This window comes from Carettochelys insculpta, chromosome 22 (genome assembly GCF_033958435.1).
Source record: "Carettochelys insculpta isolate YL-2023 chromosome 22, ASM3395843v1, whole genome shotgun sequence".
Classification (NCBI taxonomy): Eukaryota; Metazoa; Chordata; order Testudines; family Carettochelyidae; genus Carettochelys; species Carettochelys insculpta.
In genome coordinates, this window is record NC_134158.1 from 24,733,453 (window position 1) to 24,753,428 (window position 19,976).

At 50.4% G+C, this 19,976-nt stretch overlaps 1 protein-coding gene across 3 annotated transcripts in view; it reads right to left on the reverse strand.

The window, feature by feature from the left end:
• Positions 1–1,155: 1,155 nt before the first annotated feature.
• LOC142024724 (uncharacterized) overlaps positions 1,156–19,976 on the reverse strand; it is a 46,843-nt gene continuing 28,022 nt past the window's right edge. The window contains exons 4-6 of one of the 3 annotated variants that reach the window (XR_012648509.1): positions 10,896–11,009; positions 7,427–10,547; positions 1,156–7,180 (exon numbers count right to left, since the gene is read on the reverse strand). Coding sequence is in view for 1 of the 3 variants with exons in the window: in XM_075016893.1 (XP_074872994.1) it covers positions 9,199–10,547; positions 10,896–11,009 (1,463 nt within the window). In the remaining 2 variants the exon portion in view is untranslated. The remainder of the gene's footprint in view (positions 7,181–7,426; positions 10,548–10,895; positions 11,010–19,976) is intronic. The other 2 variants (XR_012648510.1, XM_075016893.1) reach the window with 2 other exon arrangements.

Here is a 19,976-nt window from a genome sequence, read left to right on the forward strand (position 1 = left end):
ACCTTGGGAAGTTTTTAAGGTAAAGCCTGTTTACAGGCAAGGTGTTTTTAAGTCTCTGTGGGGCCTCACTTTCTGCACTTGGAGTGTAGAGTGGTTCGAAGCGGGGGTGGGGGGAGGTGGGGCTTGCTCATTTTGCTCTGAAGGGTGGCAGACGGCCAGACCCAGAGCTCCAGGAAGGTGCCCTTTCTCGTGTTGAAATTCTGGAGCCCCTGCTCCATGATGAAGCCGTTCCACTAGTTGGCACTTGTGCTGTACCTTCAGCCCTGTCTGATCACCCGGCCGGGGGCAGGGCATGAGCAAGGGTGGAGTCCTGGGCACCGAGGGCAGGCTCCTCGCGAGCAGTGTCTGGTGCATCTACCCAGAGGAACCAGAGGACAGCTGTTGTCAGGATGATCAGTGTATGCCCAAGGCTGCTCTGGCCCCATGGTTCCATGGAATGAGCAAGTGTGTAAGCCCTGCTATGGCAGCTTTGTTGTCCCTGGAGGAGGTACACAAGCCTCAGCATGGGCAGGGAGTGTGGGATGGAGAAGAGGCCCTTTAAGAGCACCCCTGACAGGGGCTCCTGGAAGGACTTGCTTGCCATGCAACCCTGTCTGACAGGGTTCTGTCAGGCCGCTGTCTGTCAACAGAGTACTTCAACAGAGCGATCCATTCTCCTGTGTGCACACGAGCTGCTGACAGATGTTTTGTTGGAAGATCTCGTTGGACAGTGACTTTTGTAGACAAATCTCTCTAGTGCAGACATAGCATGACTATTAACCTTTGATGGTGCTTCGTTGTATTAAGGAGTCCACACTAGAAATCTGGTGAAAAGTTAACTTCTAGCATAAATGGCTATTTCTAAACATTACTGCTACGCCACTCTTATAACTACTTAAAACTGAAAACAGGTTTATAAAAATTCAAAGAGAAAATTGAGATTTTGGTAATTTTACATTAACCTTAATGTTGAGATATCTCTTACCCTTTTTCTTTGAATTAAAAAATAAAAACCAAATTTATGATGAATAAAAAAATGTTATTTGTTTTCAATTGCATTATATGTTGAGGCAGAAATATAGGTGCATATAGTTATAACTGACACCTTTTTAAACTTTACAAAATGGTATTAATAGTATTACATCCCAGCTGTAATATTAAAATAGTGTGGTACCATGTATTTAAAAATATAAAATTGATTTTGTTGCAAAAAAAAAGAAAAATAATAAAAAGTAGTTGTGTGACACACAACATACAACAAAGGACGACATACATGACACACAAGACAAATAAATAAATAGCATCAAAATTTTGTTTATAACTACACAAAACAAAGCAAACAAAAATAAAAAACAAAGTGGATAAACATTTAAAATCAACAAGTTACCTTATTTGAAACTTTTAACAATGATACATAGTTACAGTAATATTTGCCAAATTTGTTGTATTAATCTAGTAACTTTAAACATTTTCCATTGCTTTATGTAAAACTTTATCTTAAAACTCTGCTATATTGAAATAAGAAAAGACAATGTTTCAAATATTAGTTAATGGTTAGGATGAGAAGCAGAGTTTGCATGTCTGTTGCTTAGAGACCTTTTCTTCAAGAAAGATAGGAGTAATTCCAGCTATTGCATTCCTGAAAAGTAAAAATCATTGATTCATTGGATACATTTTTATCTTGCTTTTTCTTTGTTTGCTGTTATCATAGAATCATCATCAGCAGCAGCAGCAACCATCAGCTCAGTGCCCGTTAGTGTCTGACACCTCCCTCACTATTTCCTTCCATCTTTCCCTGTCCAGCGTGGAGTGGCTTAGTTTTTGTTCAGTAGCTCCACACCAATCTACTATATCATCTATACATTCTCTGTGGGGTCTGCCTCTCCTATTAGAACCATCCATTATGCTGAACACCATAAGAACATAAGAATGGCCATACTGCGTCAGACCAAAGGTCCATCCAGCCCAGTATCCTCTCTGCCGACAGTGGCCAATGCCTGGTGCCCCAGAGGAGGTGAACCGAAGACAATCATCAAGTGATTTGTCTCCTGCCATCCATCTCCTGCCTTCAACAAAAGGCACCATACCTGACCCCTTGCTAATAGCCATCTATGGACCTAACCTCCAAATATTTATCGAGCTCTTTTTTAAACTGTTAGAGTCCTGGCCTTCACAGCATCCTCCGGTAAGGAGTTCCACAGGTTGACTGTGCGCTGTGTGAAGAAAAATTTTCTTTTATTAGTTTTGAACCTGCCACCCATTAATTTCATTTGGTGTCCTCTAGTTCTTATATTATGGGAACAAGTAAATAACTTTTCAATATTCAATTTCTTCACACCATTCATGATTTTATATACCTCTATCATATCGCCCCTCAGTCTCCTCTTTTCTAGACTGAAAAGCCTCCGTCTCTCTAGCCTCTCCTCATATGGGACCCGTTCCAAACCCTTGATCATTTTAGATGCCCTTTTCTGAACCTTTTCTAACACCAATATATCTTTTTTGAGGTGAGACCACATCTGCACGCAGTACTCAAGATGTGGGCGTACCATAGTTTTATATAGGGGAAGTAAGATATTCTTTGTCTTATTTTCTATCCCTTTTTTAATTATTCCTACCATCCTATTTGCTTTATTGACTGCCGCTGCACACTGCGTGGATGTTTTCAGAGAACTATCCACTATAATTCCAAGATCCCTTTCCTGATCTGTTGTAGCTAAATTTGCCCCCATCATATTATATGTATAATTAGGGTTACTTTTCCCAATGTGCATTACCTTACACTTACCCACATTAAATTTCATTTGCCATTTTGCTGCCCAATCACTGTTTACTGAGATCTTTTTGAAGTTCTTCACAGTCTGCTTTGGTTTTGATTATCCTGAACAGCTTGGTGTCATCTGCAAACTTTGCCACCTCACTGCTTAGCCCTTTCTCTAGATCATTGATGAATAAGTTGAACAAGATTGGTCCCAGGACTGACCCTTGGGGAACGCCACTAGTCACTCCCTTCCATTGTGAAAATTTACCATTTATTCCTACCCTTTGTTTCCTGTCTTTTAACCAGTTCCCAATCCATGAAAGGATCTTTCCTCCTATCCCATGACCACCTAATTTACATAAGAGCCTTTGGTGAGGGACCGTGTCAAAGGCTTTCTGGAAATCTAAGTATACTATGTCTACTGGATCCCCCCGTCTGCATGCTTGTTAACCCCTTCAAAGAACTCTAATAGATTAGTAAGACACGACTGCCCTTTGCAGAAACCATGTTGACTTTTGCTCAACAAATCATGTTCCTCTACGTGTCTGACAATTTTATTCTTTACTATTGTTTCTACTAATGTGCCCGGTACTGACGTTAGACTAACCGGTCTATAACTGCTAGGGTCTCCTTTAGAGCCCTTTTTAAATATTGGTGTTATATTAGCTGTCTTCCAATCATTGGGTACTGAAACTGATTTAAAGGATAGGTTACAAACCACCATTAATAGTTCTGCAATTTCACATTTGAGTTCTTTCAGAACCCTTGGGTGAATACCATCCGGTCCTGGAGACTTGTGACTGTTTAGCCTGTCCATTAGTTCCAAAACCTCCTCTAATGATACTTCAGTCTGGGACAGTTCCTGAGATTTGTCACCCATAAAGGACGGCTCAGATTTGGGAATCTCTCTAACATCCTCAGCTGTGAAGACTGAAGCAAAGAAATCATTTCGTTTTTCCGCCATGGCATTATTTTCCTTGATTGCTCCTTTTATGTCTCTATTGTCCAGGGGCCCCACTGCTTTTTTAGCAGGCTCCCTGCTTCTTATGTACTTAAAAACATTTTACTATTGTTTTTTGAATTGATGGCTAACTGTTCCTCAAAATCTTTTCCTCAAAGACTGAGGAATAATAGAATTACAAAGAATATATGAATCGCGGGAAATACAAACAAGTAACAATAATAAGTATGTTTTGCAGGCTGAGTGTGAAAAAGATACAGCATGCGAGCCCAAGGAATGTGAGAGAGACTGCACACTGCTTCTTAAAGAAAGCCCCACTCACCAGTCATAGGTAAAAAGTGGCTGTCTCTCACTCTCAGGCTGCTTCTACCCATGCAAGATCTTCTGGAAGAATGGCGCCTTCTTCCAGAAGATCCATGGGGTGTCTACACATGTAAGGTGCTCTTCCGGAAGGAATGTGGAAGAAAATGCCCCATCTTCCGGATTCCATACTCCACTGTGGAATCAGGAAGAGGGCCTTCTTCTGGAAGACTCTTTGGGAAGAAGGCATGTGTAGACGCTCCTGGACTGTTTCTCCAGAAGAGGTCTGCCATGGCAGCGGACAGTGGGGATGCTCTTGGCGACCCCAGCAGGCCCCTGTGGTCTCTGTGTCCTGCGGCTTTTAAAGCTGCAAGGACCTGGAGACCCCGTGGCAGGAAGCTGAGAGCGTGAGACAGGCAGCACATGCAGGGCTGCCAGCCACACTCACCCGAGGCCCTGTGTGGTCCACTGAGCATGGACCCTGACAGGTGGCCAGCAGGCCAATACCCCGCACCACACAGGGCAGCCCCAGGAACCCATACGAAGGCAGCCAGGACCCCAACCAGGCTTCCAAACGGAGGGCCTTCTCCTGGACTGAGCCAGAGCTCAAGGACCTCCTGGGACTCTGGCATGACGAGGAGGTACTCCGGGACACCAGCAGGCACTGGAGAAATGCCCCAGCCTTCACCCACCCCACCCAGGGCCTAGTTGCCTGTGGCCACCCCTCCCAGACACCTGAGCAGGTCCACTGCAAGGTGAAGGAGCTGCAGCAGGCGTACTCGTGGGCCCAGGACAGTGCCCGCAGATCCAGTTGTACCCCAGCCAGCTGCCCCTTCTACTGGGAGCTTTGGGACCTCCTGGAAGTGGATGACACCTCACCACACAGCGCCACGGTGCCGATGGATGCACCCAAGCCCCCTGCCACACCAGAGGAGAAGGAGAGACCCATCACTGTGGACATCCCATCTGACAGGGAGTCCTCGGAAGGGTCCCTTGTCATAGTGCTGCCCTCCACTGCCAGCAGCCAGGCCCCCTCCAGTTGGGCATCACCCAACAGATGCGAGGCCACCTCGGGTAAGTATGCACTGAGGCAACACTCATGGGGGGGAGGGGCACACCCAGGCCCCGAAGCCTTATAGCCCATCCCTGGTCAGGACCCAGGGCGCACCCATGCCTGCAGGTGGCACGTGGCTCCCTCCCCCATGGAGCAACCCCTGAGCATGTCAAGGGCCCCTCAGGCAACACAGCTGTGCCCAGACCCTCGCCATGGCCGTGCCCCCCACCTCACAGGTCTGTTGCCAGGTTGGGCCACCACAGACAGTGCCCCACCCCTAGCACCATGCCCCAGGGGCCAGCGTGGTGAGTGCATGCAGGCCTGCACAGTGGCGTGCCCTGGCTCACGGCTGTCCCATGGGTCTGGGGAGGGGACAACCACCCAGGGGGACTGCGGCCAAGCCACCCAGAGTCTGGATGTGCCACTGACTTCCCCCCTTCCCTCTCTCTACAGAGGCACCATCCGAGGGCTGAGAGAGCCGGACGAAGAGCCCAGGGCCTGCCAGCCCCGTCCAGGCTGGAGAAACCAGCAGCCCACCAGCTCAGCCCAGACCAGCCCCCACTGCACGGTGGCCACTGGTGCGCCGGACCAGGTGCCAGGACCACAAGGACAAGGTCACAGTCTGCACTACAGCCCTCCACCACCAAAACGCCCTCGCTGGGAGGCGGCTAACCCTCAATGAGGCTAAGCTGCAGTGGAGGCAGGACACAGGGAGGTGGTGGGGATGCTCTGCACCACGTGTGGGGCTCTTGCAAGCCAGCCCCCAGCCGTCTCCCCCACCCCCCTGCTGGCCCCTTGACTACTCCCATTCCTCCAGCCCATGACCCTGAGGCCCTGGCCACCCTACTGCCCCCGGGCCTGCCCACAGCTGCTTTGAGGGACCTTACAGCATGTCTTGTGGCCATGGTAGGCCCTGTGGAGGGTCCCCCGAGCCACAACCTGGCCCCCGCCAGCCCCTCTGCTGAGGCTGGGCCAGGTGCCAACCGGCCCTACCTGCTAGTACTCTAGGCCCCATCAGTGCCCACAGGGGACCACACACTCAGGGTGGGAGTAGCATCTCTGGGTGCCAGGGCTTGCAGCCTTCTACCGTGTCTCTTGACTAGGGCCCCCATCATTCCTGTCCCAGTTCAGATGCCACTCCTCCCTTACCCCCATGTATATAGCTTGATCAGTGAAAGGTTATTAGAAAACATTTTTATTATTTCCTATTTAAATTGTTTTCTATTGTTATAGGTAGTGGGTTCAATACATTTTCACATTTTGCACCCTCATGTCCCTGATTACTGTGGGGGAAGGTAGGGGGTTGGGGGTGTGTTGGGTGTCCTTGTGGGTGTGTGTGGAAAGGAGCCGTGGGGAAGGATGGGGAGGTTGGTAGTCACCCTGGGTGAATGACGCCTGGAGCACCTCCGAGACCTGGAGCCCGTCCTGGTCGAGATGCCTGTTGGGTGCCACAGCGGGCTGGTGGTAGCGGGGAGCCGGCTCCACCATCCAGCCCTGGGACAGGGTCCCCTCACATGCCTTGATGAGGTTGTGTAGTGCGCAGCAGACAGCCACGACCTATGGGATGTTCTTCACCCCCACATCGAGGCGTATGAGGAGACACCTGAACCACGCCTTCTGACAGCTGAAGGCACACTTGACAGAATACTGGGCCTGTGTGAGCCAAGCATTAAACAGCTCCTGGGAGGGTGTGAGGTGGCCTGTGCATTGGCGTATCAATCAGGGCTGGAGTGGGTAGGCATAGTTGCCCACAAGGCAGAGGGGCATTGCAACCTCCCCAATGACGGGATCCTGCAGGGGCATGAATGTCCCGGCTTCCATCCTGCAGAATAGGGCAGAATTCTGCAGGATACACACATCGTGTGCCCTGCCTGGCCAGCCAACATAAACCTCTGTGAACTTCCCACGGGCATCCACCACCACCTGGAGCATGATGGATTGGTACCCCTTGCAGCTGACATATTGGCCGCCACTGTGGTCCAGGGCCCTGACGGGGATGCATGTCCCCGTCGATTGCCCTGAAGCACTGGGGTGACCCGAGCACAGCGAAGCTCTCGCTGACTGTGTCCATGTCCCTGATGCACACCAGCCGCCGCACCAGCATGTGGTTGATGGTCCTCATGACCTGCAGGGGAATGGGAATGGGAATGGGTACACCCGTGGGCGTATGCATGGGGGTCCCTACCCGCTTCCCCTTCCATCCCCTCCCTCCCTACTGGCCCCACCTGCTGGGGGGCTCATCCAGCAATGGCTGTGTGGTACCCCTCTGGGCTGGACCTACCTGCCCACTGGGCTGGCCCCCTCAAAATTGGCCCCTGGAGTCCCCCGTGCTCGCTGGTCCCCTCCCTCCCCCCAGTGGGGCAGGGCTTACCTGTACGACGACGACTCTGACGGTGGATGTGCCCACCCTGAACTGCTGCCTGATGGACAGGTAGCTGTCCGGGGTGGGCAATTTCTATATGGAGATGGCCATGCGCTTCTCCGAGGAGAGGGCCAGCCTCATCTAGGTATCCTCGTGTCTTAGCATGTGAGTGAGCCATGTGCAGATCTCCAGGAAGGTCTCTTTCTTCATCTGAAAGTTCTGCAGCCAGCAGTCTTTGTCCCACTCCCCCATGACAACTCTGTCCCACCAGTCCACGCTGGTGGCGTGGGTCCAGATGCGCTGGATAGTTTGGAGGGGGCCCAGCAGGGGCGTTGGGGGTTCAAGACCCACAGGCCTGGATCTCTGTCTCCACAGGAAGCCAAGAAGAGTGGCTAGGAGGATGGCTAGCCTGTGGGTAAAGGCATGCGTACTGGCCTCTTGCTGTTGGGGGTCCATGCCTGCTGGTCAGCGTGTGCTGGACAGGGATTTGGGTCTGCCTTTCTGTGCACAGACATGGCAGGCCTCGGCAGCTTGTGCAGGTAGAGGCTGTTTGGGAAGGGCCCTTTAAAGGGCCATGTGGCCAGCGGCCCCAGAAGGGTTCCCAGGCCGTGCAACCCTGTCTGCGCCATTTTCTGCCCCTTTCTTCCAGAAGAAAGCCAGTCCATGTGTGGACGCGCTCTTCCGGAAGAAGGGGCAGCTCTTTAGGGGGCTCATTAGCAGGTAGATGTGCTCTTCCAGAAGATGATCCTCCAGAAGGCGTCTTCACAGAATCACGTCTTCCAGAGGATCACCTTCCGGAACAAGTGGCATGTGTAGAAATAGCCTTGGTGAGCTTTGTCCCCACCCTGACTCTGTCCTGCTATATTCCTGTGGTTCCAGAGATGAGGTACATGAGGGTGGGGTCAAGGAACACCCTCACATCAGTACCCCTTCCCCTCCTGCCCCTTGAACAGCAAACATGAAGTTCCCAGAAGCAGCTGGCCAGGAGCAGCTCCAAGGCAGGGGACAGAAGCTGCCAGACCACAGACACAAGCAGAGCACCCAGTTGACCACTAAGGGTGGCAATGAAGTATAAATGTGCTGCTCCAAATTTGTTTACACCAGGAAAAGTACTGAAGGTTGTCAGGTCTTCAGGAAATTTGCTAGATTATTGCGTCCACTATAAACAGGCTTCTTAAATTGTAAAAGCCACTACTTTTTATAAACAGATCATGAACTGAAGCCATCTAAGTCCTAGCAGAATCAAAGCCCAAGTAGACTTAACCTCCATGTATTTCGCTGAGATCACTCTTGTCCTCCCCTCCCACCCTCCGGAGTTGACCAACATTTTCACTGAAGGGACACACCTCCTTGACACAGGACTAAAAAGTTGAGGATAAAGAGAATGGGATTCTCCTCACGGTGGGTGAACTACAGGCAGGAAAAGCAGACATCTCAGTCAGGGAAATTGAAAGATCACAGGACACAAAAGAGACATTAATATCACTCTGTGAGAATTAGCAAAACAGAAAGCAGCTTTTATGGAATCACAGAATCCTAGGGCTGTAAGGGACCTCAGGAGGTCACCGAGTCGAGCACCCTGCCCAAAGCAGGATCAACCCCAACTAAATCACCCCAGGCAGGACTATGTCAAGCTGAGACTTAAAATCCTCAAGGGATGGAGATTCTACCACCTCCCTAGGCAACACAGCTCTAGACTGGATTTTTACAACCTCTCTCTAGTGACAGAAAGAACAAGATCTGATCTGCAGCACTCGCCTCCATTCATAGAATTCCCAGGGTCACTCCCGTGTGTGGACTCTCTGATGGCCTGTCAGGTTTGATCTTCGAGCAAAGCGTTTCCCGCACTCCCAGCATCCATAGGGTTTCTCCCCCGTGTGGGTTCTCTGATGCTGAATAAGGGCAGAGTTCTGAGTGAAGCATTTCCCACACTCAGGGCATTGATAAGGTTTCTCTCCTGTGTGGGTTCTCTCATGCTGAATAAGAGCTGAGCTCCGAGTAAACCGGTTCCCACACTCCCGGCATTCATAGGGTCTGTCACCCGTGTGGACTCTCCGATGGCTATTAAGGGTTGAGTGAGCAGAGAAGCGTTTCCCACACTCTTGACATTCGTAGGGTTTCTCGCCTGTGTGCACTCTCCGATGCTGAGCAAGTGTCGCTCTCTGAGCAAAACGCTTCCTGCACTCCTGGCATTCGTAGGGTTTCTCCCCTGTGTGGATTCTCTGATGTTGAATCAGGATGGAATTGCAAGAAAATACTTTGCCACAGTCACAGCATCGGTAGGGCGTCTCCCCCGTGTGGACCCTGCGATGACCAATAAGGGTGGAGCGATCAGAGAAGGCTTTCCCACACTCCTGGCACTCATAGGGTCCCTCCCTTCTGTGGGCCCTCTGATGTCTAAGAAAGTGAGACTGCTGAGGGAAGCTTTTCCCGCACTCATGGCATTCGTAAGGTCTCTCACCCATGTGGATACGGCGATGTTTCATGAGGGTGGAGCGCTCCGTGAAGGCTTTCCCACACTCATCACATTCATGTGGTTTCTTGCTCATGTGGATTCTCTGATGGTGAATGAGGTTTGAATGATGAATGAAGGCTTTCACATACCCCCGACATCCAAAGGGTTTCTCTCCTGTGTGGATCCTCTGATGTTTAATAAGGGTTGAGTGATGAGCGAAAGCTTTCCCACACTCGCAGCACTCATAGGGTCTCTCCCCCGTGTGAGTCCTCTGATGGCTCAGGAGGGTTGAGCTACGAGTGAAAGTTTTCCCACACTCACAACACTCATAGAGTTTCCCCCCTGTATCACTCCTCTGATGCCTCGCAAGATGTGAGCGCTGACTGAACTTCTCCCCACATACAGTGCATACATTACTTCTCTCTCTCATAAGGATCATCTGCTGGGCTGTGGTTCTCATGTGCCATTTCTGAGTTACCTGAGAATTAACAGATTGACCAACTTTCTGTATTGACTGGTTTTCCTGCTGGTTCTCTGGCCTATACCAACTCTCAGAAGCTTTTTCCTGGTCACAACTCCTGGACACATGCTCTTTGCATCTTTGCAGTAACACCCAATGCAGTTCCACTTCCTCATCTTCCCGCTCCATGGGCTCATTCCCCATCCCAGCCCCTGCTGGGACAGAAAAAGAAAAACCTTAGAAATAGTAATGGAAAAGGAGAGAACATAAAAACACCCAGAGATAGGAAAAATATCAGGGACTGAATTTCCCCAAATTCTTCCCTAAAGGGAAGAGAGGAGGGATCAGTTTTGCATCCAACTTCAATCCAAATATTCAGGGAGAAGGAAGTTTGGGGAGAGAGTTACTGACAAAAGCCATTCAAGGAGGATACGAAGCCATGAGCAGTATCTGTCTTGAGGATGAGACCCCTCCTGGGGACAATACTGAACCAAGAGAACTCACATGAGCTTTGCTGGGAACCCAGCTGCATCCTTCAGGTGCTGAGTTGGTTTAATAATCACCTGTATAGCTGCCTCTCAGGATCTCTCTTTCCTCTGAGCTCTGGAGATCTGGGGACAACGGCTCTTCCCCTCGTTCCAGCTGGGAGATGACATTAGGTTTGGACACTGGAAACCCTGCTCAGAGGAAGGAGGACACATGAGATCAGGAAAATTCATGGGACATTGGTTACAAACACACAAAATTCCCTGCCCGTTTTAAAGCATCCTGGGACCAGTTCCCCATGTTCCCAATGGTACAGGAACTCTTCTATGTTCATGCCCACTTGCACAGCCAGACTCTCCTAATGAAAGGGGTTCCTAAAACTCAGAGCAGCTAACTCCATCTCACAAAATATGATGCCTCCAGATGGCAAATCCCCCTGGAACTGCTTCTTACAGACAAAGAAAAGCCCAGAGACAGCACAAGAGGAGGAAAGGCACAAGGTCTGAAAACTGAAAGGAGACACTCAGGCAGATGTAAAGTGCTGTCATTTACAGCACAGTAGTGAAAACACTGTTGTGCATCCACACAGCCAACTGTCAGAGCAACAGAGCAACTACAGTTGTAGCATTTGCCATGGCATTCAAAGCAGTGCACTCTGGACAGCTATCCCACAGTGCACCTCTTCCTCTTCTCCCGCTGATGCTTGTGGGAAGGTGGAGAGAGGGTTTCAGGGCATCCTGGGCTCTGTTCCAATGCCCCATGATGCACTGCTTCACATCCCAGAATCCCCTGTGCTTTCGTCTGCATTTTGCACCATCTGCCAATAGCTTTTCTGCAGCACATTCTACCTCTCTGGTCTGTGGGAATGGATCCTGAACTGTTGAAGAAAATGTTGACAAGTCTCACTAATGTCACAAATGGCAGACAAGTTATTTCTTAAGCTACAAAGTTATGAGGAGGAGTCAAGACACTGAGCTCACCGCACACAGATGTCTTGTGGCACGCACAGAAGTGTTGACCACAGTGGAATGCCACTTAGGGGCTCAGGAAGCAAGCAGGATCAGAGCAAGTTTGGGCTGATGAACTGTGGCTATAGAATCATGGAATACTAGGGCTGGAAGGGACCTCAAGATGTCATCGAGTCCAGCCCCCTGCCTAAAGCAGGATCAACCCCATCTAAATCACCCAGCTGGGACTTAAAAACCTCTAGGGATGGAGATTCCAACACCTCTCTAAGTAACACACTCCAGTGCTTCACCACTCTCCTGGTGAAATAGTTTTTCCTAATATCCAACCTACACCTTCCCCTCTGTAACTTTAGATCATTGCTTCTTATCCTGCCATCCATCACTACAGAGAACAGCCTCTTTCCATCTTCTTTAGAGCCCTCCTTTAGGAAGTTGAAGGCTGCTATCAAATCAGCCCTCACTCTTCTCTTTTGCAAACTAAGACCAGGTCCCTCAGCCTCTCCTCATAGGTCATGTGCTCTATCCCCTTAACCATTTTCATTACCCTCTGCTGGACCCACTCCAGTGCTGACCTTTACTTTGAATAAGGAAAGCCACTTTCCTGGGACTGTGTGATGTGCTAACCCCAATCCTGCAGTGCAAGGATGCAAGTGAGAGCTCCCTGCCAATGGAGAAGCATGTGGTAATTGCAGCAAGGAAGCTAGCTACATCAGGCAGCTTCCACTCACTCGCCAAGCCATTTGGAGTGCGGAAGTTGACTGCTGGCCTCATGTTGATAGAGCTGTGCAGGGCTGACAACTGCATCCTGCTCTGAAAGACTGTGACTGCGTGCAATGCATGTGAAATTGTTCATGGCTTTGCACAGATGGGCTTCCCTAACTGCAGGGTGTGGGGGTGTGTGTGAGAGAGAGAGAGAGAGAGAGCGAGCGAGCATGCATATTCAAATTCTGCCACCAGAACACCTATCCTAGGCACATGAACTAGAAGGGGTACTTTTCCATGGTTCTGCAGGCGCTTATGAATCATCGTGTTTCACAGACATTAACACAGGCTGGTCTAAAGAGGGGCACCTTTCAGAATACTGGTCTGCTCAGGAAGCTGCAAGTGGGAATTTTCTTCGTGGACCAGATGATCACAGTGGATGAAGTTGAAATTCCAGTTATGATCCTGGAAGACGCCACCTACCCCTTAATGCTATGACTTATGAAGCCATATACAGGGAGCCTTGACAGCAGTAAGAAGTGGTTCAACAACAGCCTGAGCAGCTGCCAAATGACTGCAGGGTGTACTTTTGGCTGTTTAAAAGCCTGCTGGTGAAGGGCAAGCTGGATCCGTTTAATGACAACATACCTATGGTTATAGTCACATGCTGCACTCTCCATAACATTTGTTACAGCAGGGGGTGAAATCTTCTCTGAGGGCTGGACCACTGAGCCTCAGCACCAGGAAGCTGAGTTTGAACAACATGAGACTAGGGCTATTAGAAGAGCACAGTGCAGGGCCATAGGGATCATGGAAGCCTCAATGCAGCAACTGATAGATGGCTATTAGCAAGGGGTAAGGTATGGTGCCTAGCTTTTTGTCGAAGGTGGGAGATGGATGGCAGGAGACAAATCGCTTGATCATTGTTTTCGGTTCACCTCCTCTGGGGCGCCTGGCATTGGCTACTGTGGGCAGACAGGATACTGGGCTAGATGGACCTTTGGTCTGACTCAGTATGGCCGTTCTTTTGTTCTTATGTTCTAATATAATGCTGAAAGCTGGTAACATTTGATACCAAACATGGGACAGCGCACAGGCTGCAATGCTAGTGGGGTCTCTGCTCCCTACAATGTGTTTCACCCAACAGAGTCTGTGGCTTTGCTGGGATGTGCTTGTGTGTGCTTTGAATCCTAAGAATTTAACTTATTAAAAATAAGAAATGTAGAACAGACACAGAGCATGACACTCGCACACTTTATGGGGAGGTGGGGGTTGGAGGAAGAAGGAGGTGAGACTGTGGCACGTTTACAGATGTGTGTGTCTCCAGGCATCATATGCAGCTCTGCTGTCTCATATGCTGTGCAATGGCTATGGCAGCTCACCAGAGCTAAACTGCATGGGGAAAAGGGGTGGAGTGAATTGGCTTGTTGGGAGTCTGCAGTGCTGGACAGCATGTGATGAAGTGGAGGTGGGGAGCAGCTCACATAGGGTATAGGTGGCTGCAACCTTGGCAACCAGGCCTGACCATTTCTAACCTAGGCGACCAGGTAACTGATTCCCAGGCAGCAGACAAAGAGGGGGTGGAGATTGCCTGGTTTACGAATTAGAAGCCCAGGCAGTTAGGGGAGTTCATCTGGAGGCTGGAGTGGAACAAAGCAGGCAAGGCCCAAAGCAGGATTTCCAGGCTTAGTTCCCTCTGGGGGATCTCCTCCCCCACAATATGGGTAGCTCCGCTGATGATTCTGTACCATGTTGTATTTCTGTTGCCTAATAAACCTTCCCTTCCACCTGCTGAGTGACAGTCACTAATGGCTGTGGATGGGGTGCAGAGCTGGGGACCCTGAACCCCATTACATCCCCATGGATGGAACATCTGACAATAAGTGAAAGGGGTGAAGGTGAAAGAAAGGCGGATGGCAAAGGCATGCTGAAGGGCAGTGAGGCGCAGTCCCCAGAGGCAGTGGGGTCTACAGTCTAACCCCTGGGAGGTGTGACCTACAAAGAGGCTGGCACACTAAAGGGGCCTTCCATGAACAGCAGCAATGGTGTATTATCAGCTCCTTAAAACAGACATTTTCTGGTTAGGCAAGGAGAAAGGGATCTCTAGTGGCAAAACCACCAAAGCCCAGCTCATTTCCCAGCTGGAAGAGAACGATCGCTCCTTGGACTTGGGGCCAGACCCCACGGGGAGCACCAATCAAGTCGTGGGGACACCCCAGGCCTCTGCACAGCTGAGGCTCAGGAAGGGGCTTAACCCAGCCAGATGGATGGGTTAAGAAGGGGATTATGACCTATTCAAAAGGGCCATGCTATGCAAGCTCAGGCTGACCGCTGAAGCATATCAGAAAAAGTTCCAGAGTGAACAGAAAGTCCCTGAGGAGACTTACGAGGAGTCGATGCAGTACCGGGAGCAGTATGCCTGCATATGGACAGATGGGGTAGAGGCCAAGACCATAGAGGAACTGGTTGATCTGCTGGTGCTGGAGCAGCTGTATGAAATCTGCTCATCTGAGAAAGCGGCTGATGGACTGGAAGCCGATGGGCCCACAAAGCGCAGGGCAGCTGGCTGACAAGTTTACAGAGCAGACTTTGACTCCCTAAGAGACTGGATGAGCAGGATCCTTTGGGAAATGAAGATGAAGGTGAAAAGAGTTGAAGAGAACTGCAAGTATTTTAAACAAGTCTTATTGAAGGCACAGGAACAAACAATCCTGCTGCGTAGTAAGAAATGCAAACATGGTAGGCAACCAGCTTGGCTTAACAGGGAAATCCTTAGTCAGCTTAAATTCAAAAAGGATGCATACAAGAAATGGAAACGAGGACAGCTGACTAAGGAGGACTATAAACATATGGCTGGAGAATGCCGGGCAGTAATCAGGAAAGCAAAAGCACAGTTGGAACTGCAGCTGGCAAGGGATGTGAAGTAAGGAACAAGAAGGGTTTCTACAGGCATGTGAACAATAAACGGGTTATCAGAGAAGGTGTGGGGCCATTACTGGATGAGGGAGGTAACCGAGTGACAGATGATGTAGGAAAAGCTGAAGTACTCAATGCTTTTTTTGCGTCAGTCTTCACAGATAAAGTCAACTTCCCAATGATGGTGCTACATGATGCAGTATGGGAAGGTGGAGGGCAGCCATCTGTGGGGAAGGAACAAGTTATGAGCTATCTAGAAAAACTAGATGTGCACAAGTCCATGGGTCTGGATTTAATGTACCCAAGGGTGCCGAGGGAATTGGCAGAGGTCATTGCTGAACCTTTGGCCATTATTCTTGAAGACTCTTGGAGATCGGGGGGGATACCAGATGACTGGAAGAAGGCAAACGTAGTGCCCATCTTTAAAAAAGGAAAGAAGGACAATTCAGGGAACTATAGACCCGTCAGCCTTACCTCAATCCCTGGGAAAATAATGGAGGGAATCCTCAAGTAATCAATTTTGAAGCACTTGGAAGAGGGGAAAGTGATCAAAAGTAGCCAACATGGATTCACCAGGGGCAAGTCCTGCCTCACCAATCTGATCAGCTTCTATGACGAGGTAACAAGCTCTGTGGACACGAGAAAGTCAGTGGATGTGATATACCATGACTTCAGCAAGGCTTTTGATACGGTCTCCCACAGCATTCTTGTCCATAAGTTAAGGAAATACGGATTGGATCCTTGGACTATAAGATGGACAGAAAGCTGGCTTGATGGTCGGGCCCAACGGGTAGTGGTCAATGGATCAATATCTGGATGGCGGTCTGTTTCAAGCGGAGTGCTGCAAGGCTTGGTTCTGGGGCCAGTGTTATTCAACATCTTTATTAATGACCTGCATAAGGGACTGGGTTGCACCCTCAGCAAGTTTGCGGATGACACAAAACTAGGGGGAGAGGTAGATACGTTGGAGGGTAGAGAGAGAATCCAGAGGGACCTGGATAAATTGGAGGACTGGGCCAAAAGAAATCTGATGCGGTTCAATATGGAGAAGTGTAGAGTCCTGCACCTGGGGCGCCAAACATTGTTACAGGCTGGGGACCGACTGGCTCAGCAGCAGTATGATGGAAAGGGACCTAGGGGTTATGGTGGATGAAAGGCTGTATATGAGTAAACAGTGTGCCCTTGTAGCCAAGAAAGCTAACGGCATAGTGGGGTGCATTAGGAGGAGCATTTCGAGCAGATCTAGGGAAGTAGTTATTCCTCTTTATTCGGCACTGGTGAGGCCACATCTGGAATATTGTGTCCAGTTTTGGGCCCCCCAGTATAAAAAGGATGTGGATTTGCTAGAGCAGGTTCAGTGAACTGCAACAAAAATGGTTAAGGGTCTGGAGCACAAGACCTATGAGGATAGGCTGGGGGATTTGGGCTTGTTTAGTTTACAGAAGAGAAGACTTAGAGGTGATTTAATAGCAGCCTTCAACTTCCTGAAGGGGAGCTCTAAAAAGGAGGGTGAGAAACTGTACTCAGTGGTGTCAGATGGCAGAACAAGGAGTAATGGTCAGAAGTTGAAGAAGGAAAGGTGTAGGTTAGATATTAGGAAAAACTTCTTCACCAGGCGGGTGGTGAAACCTTGGAATGCGTTGCCTAGAGAGGTGGTGGATTCTCCATCGCTTGAGGTTTTTAAGTCCCGGCTGGACAAGGTCCCGGCTGGGATGACTTAGTAGGGGTTGATCCTGCTTGAAGCAGGGGGCTGGACTAGATGACCTCCTGAGGTCCCTTCCAGCCCTATGATTCTGTGATTCTGTGTGATGGCGAATGCCAGAGGGAATGGGACATAGCAGTGCAGAAGAGGATTCACCCTGGGGCCCCCCAGCAGGGATACTCTGATAAACCCCTTTCACCCTTGAAGGAGACAGCCAATTCCAGAGCAGGCCAGCCAACCTGAGGGATCCAACGAGACCTGATCTGTTATCGATGTGTGCGGAAGGGTCATAGAAAGGCTCAGTGACACAAGTTCCCAGACAGGCCAAGCAGGCAGGGGCCTCATGGAATCAACTGGGTGGGGTCCCAGCCCCCAGGGAGACTGGCTGCCCAGGCAGAAGGGGATGACAGTTTGCCCTCAGCTTGGGAGGAGCCAGATCCACAGGTCAGCTACTCGGGGGCCCAGATGCACAGGGCTCAATTTACAGGGTGGGGGCTGGACCGCCTCTGCAGAGAGAATGCCTCATAGCCCTTGAGGCAGATGAGAGGAAGGTCGTGGGGTTCTGGGATATGGGTGCAGATGTGAGGCTAGCTCAGCCCCGGGTGGTGGCACCAGACTGGCTGATGCCCAACTCCCTCGTAACTTATGGGAATAGACAAGACCCCTTTCAAGGTGCCCATAGCAAGGGTGCACCTGAAATGGGGGGATAAAGAGGGAGGGATATACCATTATCTGCCCACTGATGTACTAATGGTGGGTGATTTGGAACATCGACCATTTGAACATCCTTGGACCCTGGTCTTGACCTGCAGCCAAAGGAAGTGAGGGGAGCTCTTCCTTGGTCCAGGGGAGGATGCCCAGCCAGAGCCACAGGGGCCTACCTTGGGAGACAGGGGCCCCCCAAGAGCGGGAACTCACACGCTGGTGATCCTGGAGCCAGGCAGGGAGGGCGAAGCAGTTTCCTTCTCTTCTCTGGCAATGGAGTTCCAGGCTGAGCTGCAGAGAGATCCCTCCTCGCAGAAGCTGGGGGAACTGGCCAGCCTCAGCCCAACCCCACCATTGGGGGAGGGCTGTAGGGAGAGATTCCTGCAGGAGAAGGGATTCCTGTACTGGGAATGAATTCCCACATACAAAATGGAACCATGGAGGGTTCGGAGGCAGCTGATGGTTCCCTAAAAGTCACATCACAGGCTGCCGTACCTGGCCCACAATGTCCTGCTCACAGGGCACCAGGGAATCCAGCTCACCAGGAAGAGGCTGTTACAGAACTTTTTCTGGCCAGGAGTCTTTGCTGCTGTCCATTGATATTGCCAGTTCTGTGACCCCTGCCAGAGGGTGTGGACGGCACAAGGCAAAGGGAATGCCACCTTGAGACCCCTACCTATCATAGACGATCCTTTCCAGAAAGTGTCCTTGGACTTAGTGGGGCCCTTCAGTAAGGTGACCTGTTCTGGGAAGAAATACATTTGGTGGTGGTAGATTTTGCTACTCACTACCCAGAAGCTTTGGCCCTGACCTCGACTGAGGATGACACTGCAGCAGATGCACTGCTGTCCATATGCAGCTGAGTGGGTTTCCCCAAGAATGTCCTTACTGACCAGGAGTCCAATTTCATGTCAGCTCTGCTGCAAAGCTTGTAGGAGAAGTGTGGGGTCTGGAACACCTGGGCCTCACCCTACCACCCTCAGATCCACAGGCTGGTGTAGAGGTTCAAAGGGACCCTAACACAGATGCAGAAAATTTTTATGAACCAGCAACTACAATACTGAGACAAGTACCTACCCCACCTGCTGTTTGCATACAGGGAGGTTCCCCAGGCAGGCACAGCTGCTGTATGGGAGGAGGGTGCAGGGACACCTACTAAGAGATGAATGGGAGGGGATTCCCTGAAGGGGAAATCGATGGTGGAGTATTATTGGCTTTCCAGAAAAAGCTTGCCGAGCTCATGGGTCTGGCCAGGGAGAATCTGGCCAGGGCCCAAGGGAAGCAGAAAGTCTGGTATGATTGCAATGCCCAGGCCCAAAACTATGCCACTGGGGACCAAGTGAGGGTTCTCATGCCCATACTGTGGAACAAGCAGCAAGCTGCCTCGGATTATCCCTTCAAGGTCATCCAAAAGCTAAATGAGGTGTGGTGGAACTGTCGAACTGGGTTCACTGCCACTGGGTGTACCACGTAAACGTGATGAAACCACACCGGGACAGACAGCTGGCCATATGCAGGCACCGAGAGGGGCAAAGGAGATGATCCCTTAGTGGATCTGCTCACTGGGACTGGAGTTGGCTCCTTGCCAGAATCTATTTCCCTCTCTGACCAGCTAACCCCTGCCCAGAAGACAGAGATCAGGGAAGTGCTGCATTCACACCAACAGCTGTTCTCTGATCGGCCTGGACTCAGTAATTTGGCTATCCACCAAACAGAGAAAAGCACTCCCAGTCCATAAAGGGTGCAACATTCGTAGGCATAAAAAAACAAGACACAGGACCTAGAATGGGAGATCCAGGACATGCTGGTTCTGGGGGGTGATCCAACTATCTTCAGTCCTGGGCCTCTCCTATGGTGGTGGCAGGAGGGTGGTCAAGGAGCTGCTCTGTCTACAGTGCTAGCAGCGCGCCTGCACTGTGTTACTTGGCACTCAACGTTTAAGAGCCATGCTGTGTCTTCGTTCTGGGCAGTCAGTATTCGCCTTCCACTCCCTCCTCTAATTGTCCCTCCAGTCCATCAATTCTTTCTTTTCAGCAGCAGCCTGAGAAATGATGCATCCAGTCATCAGTCCTTTGAGGCTGCATCTTTGTCCTGCACAGGTGTTCACCGGGCGGTAACAAGGAAGGCCGAGACCTTGCAGTTAAATCTGTGAAGCCAAAATGCTA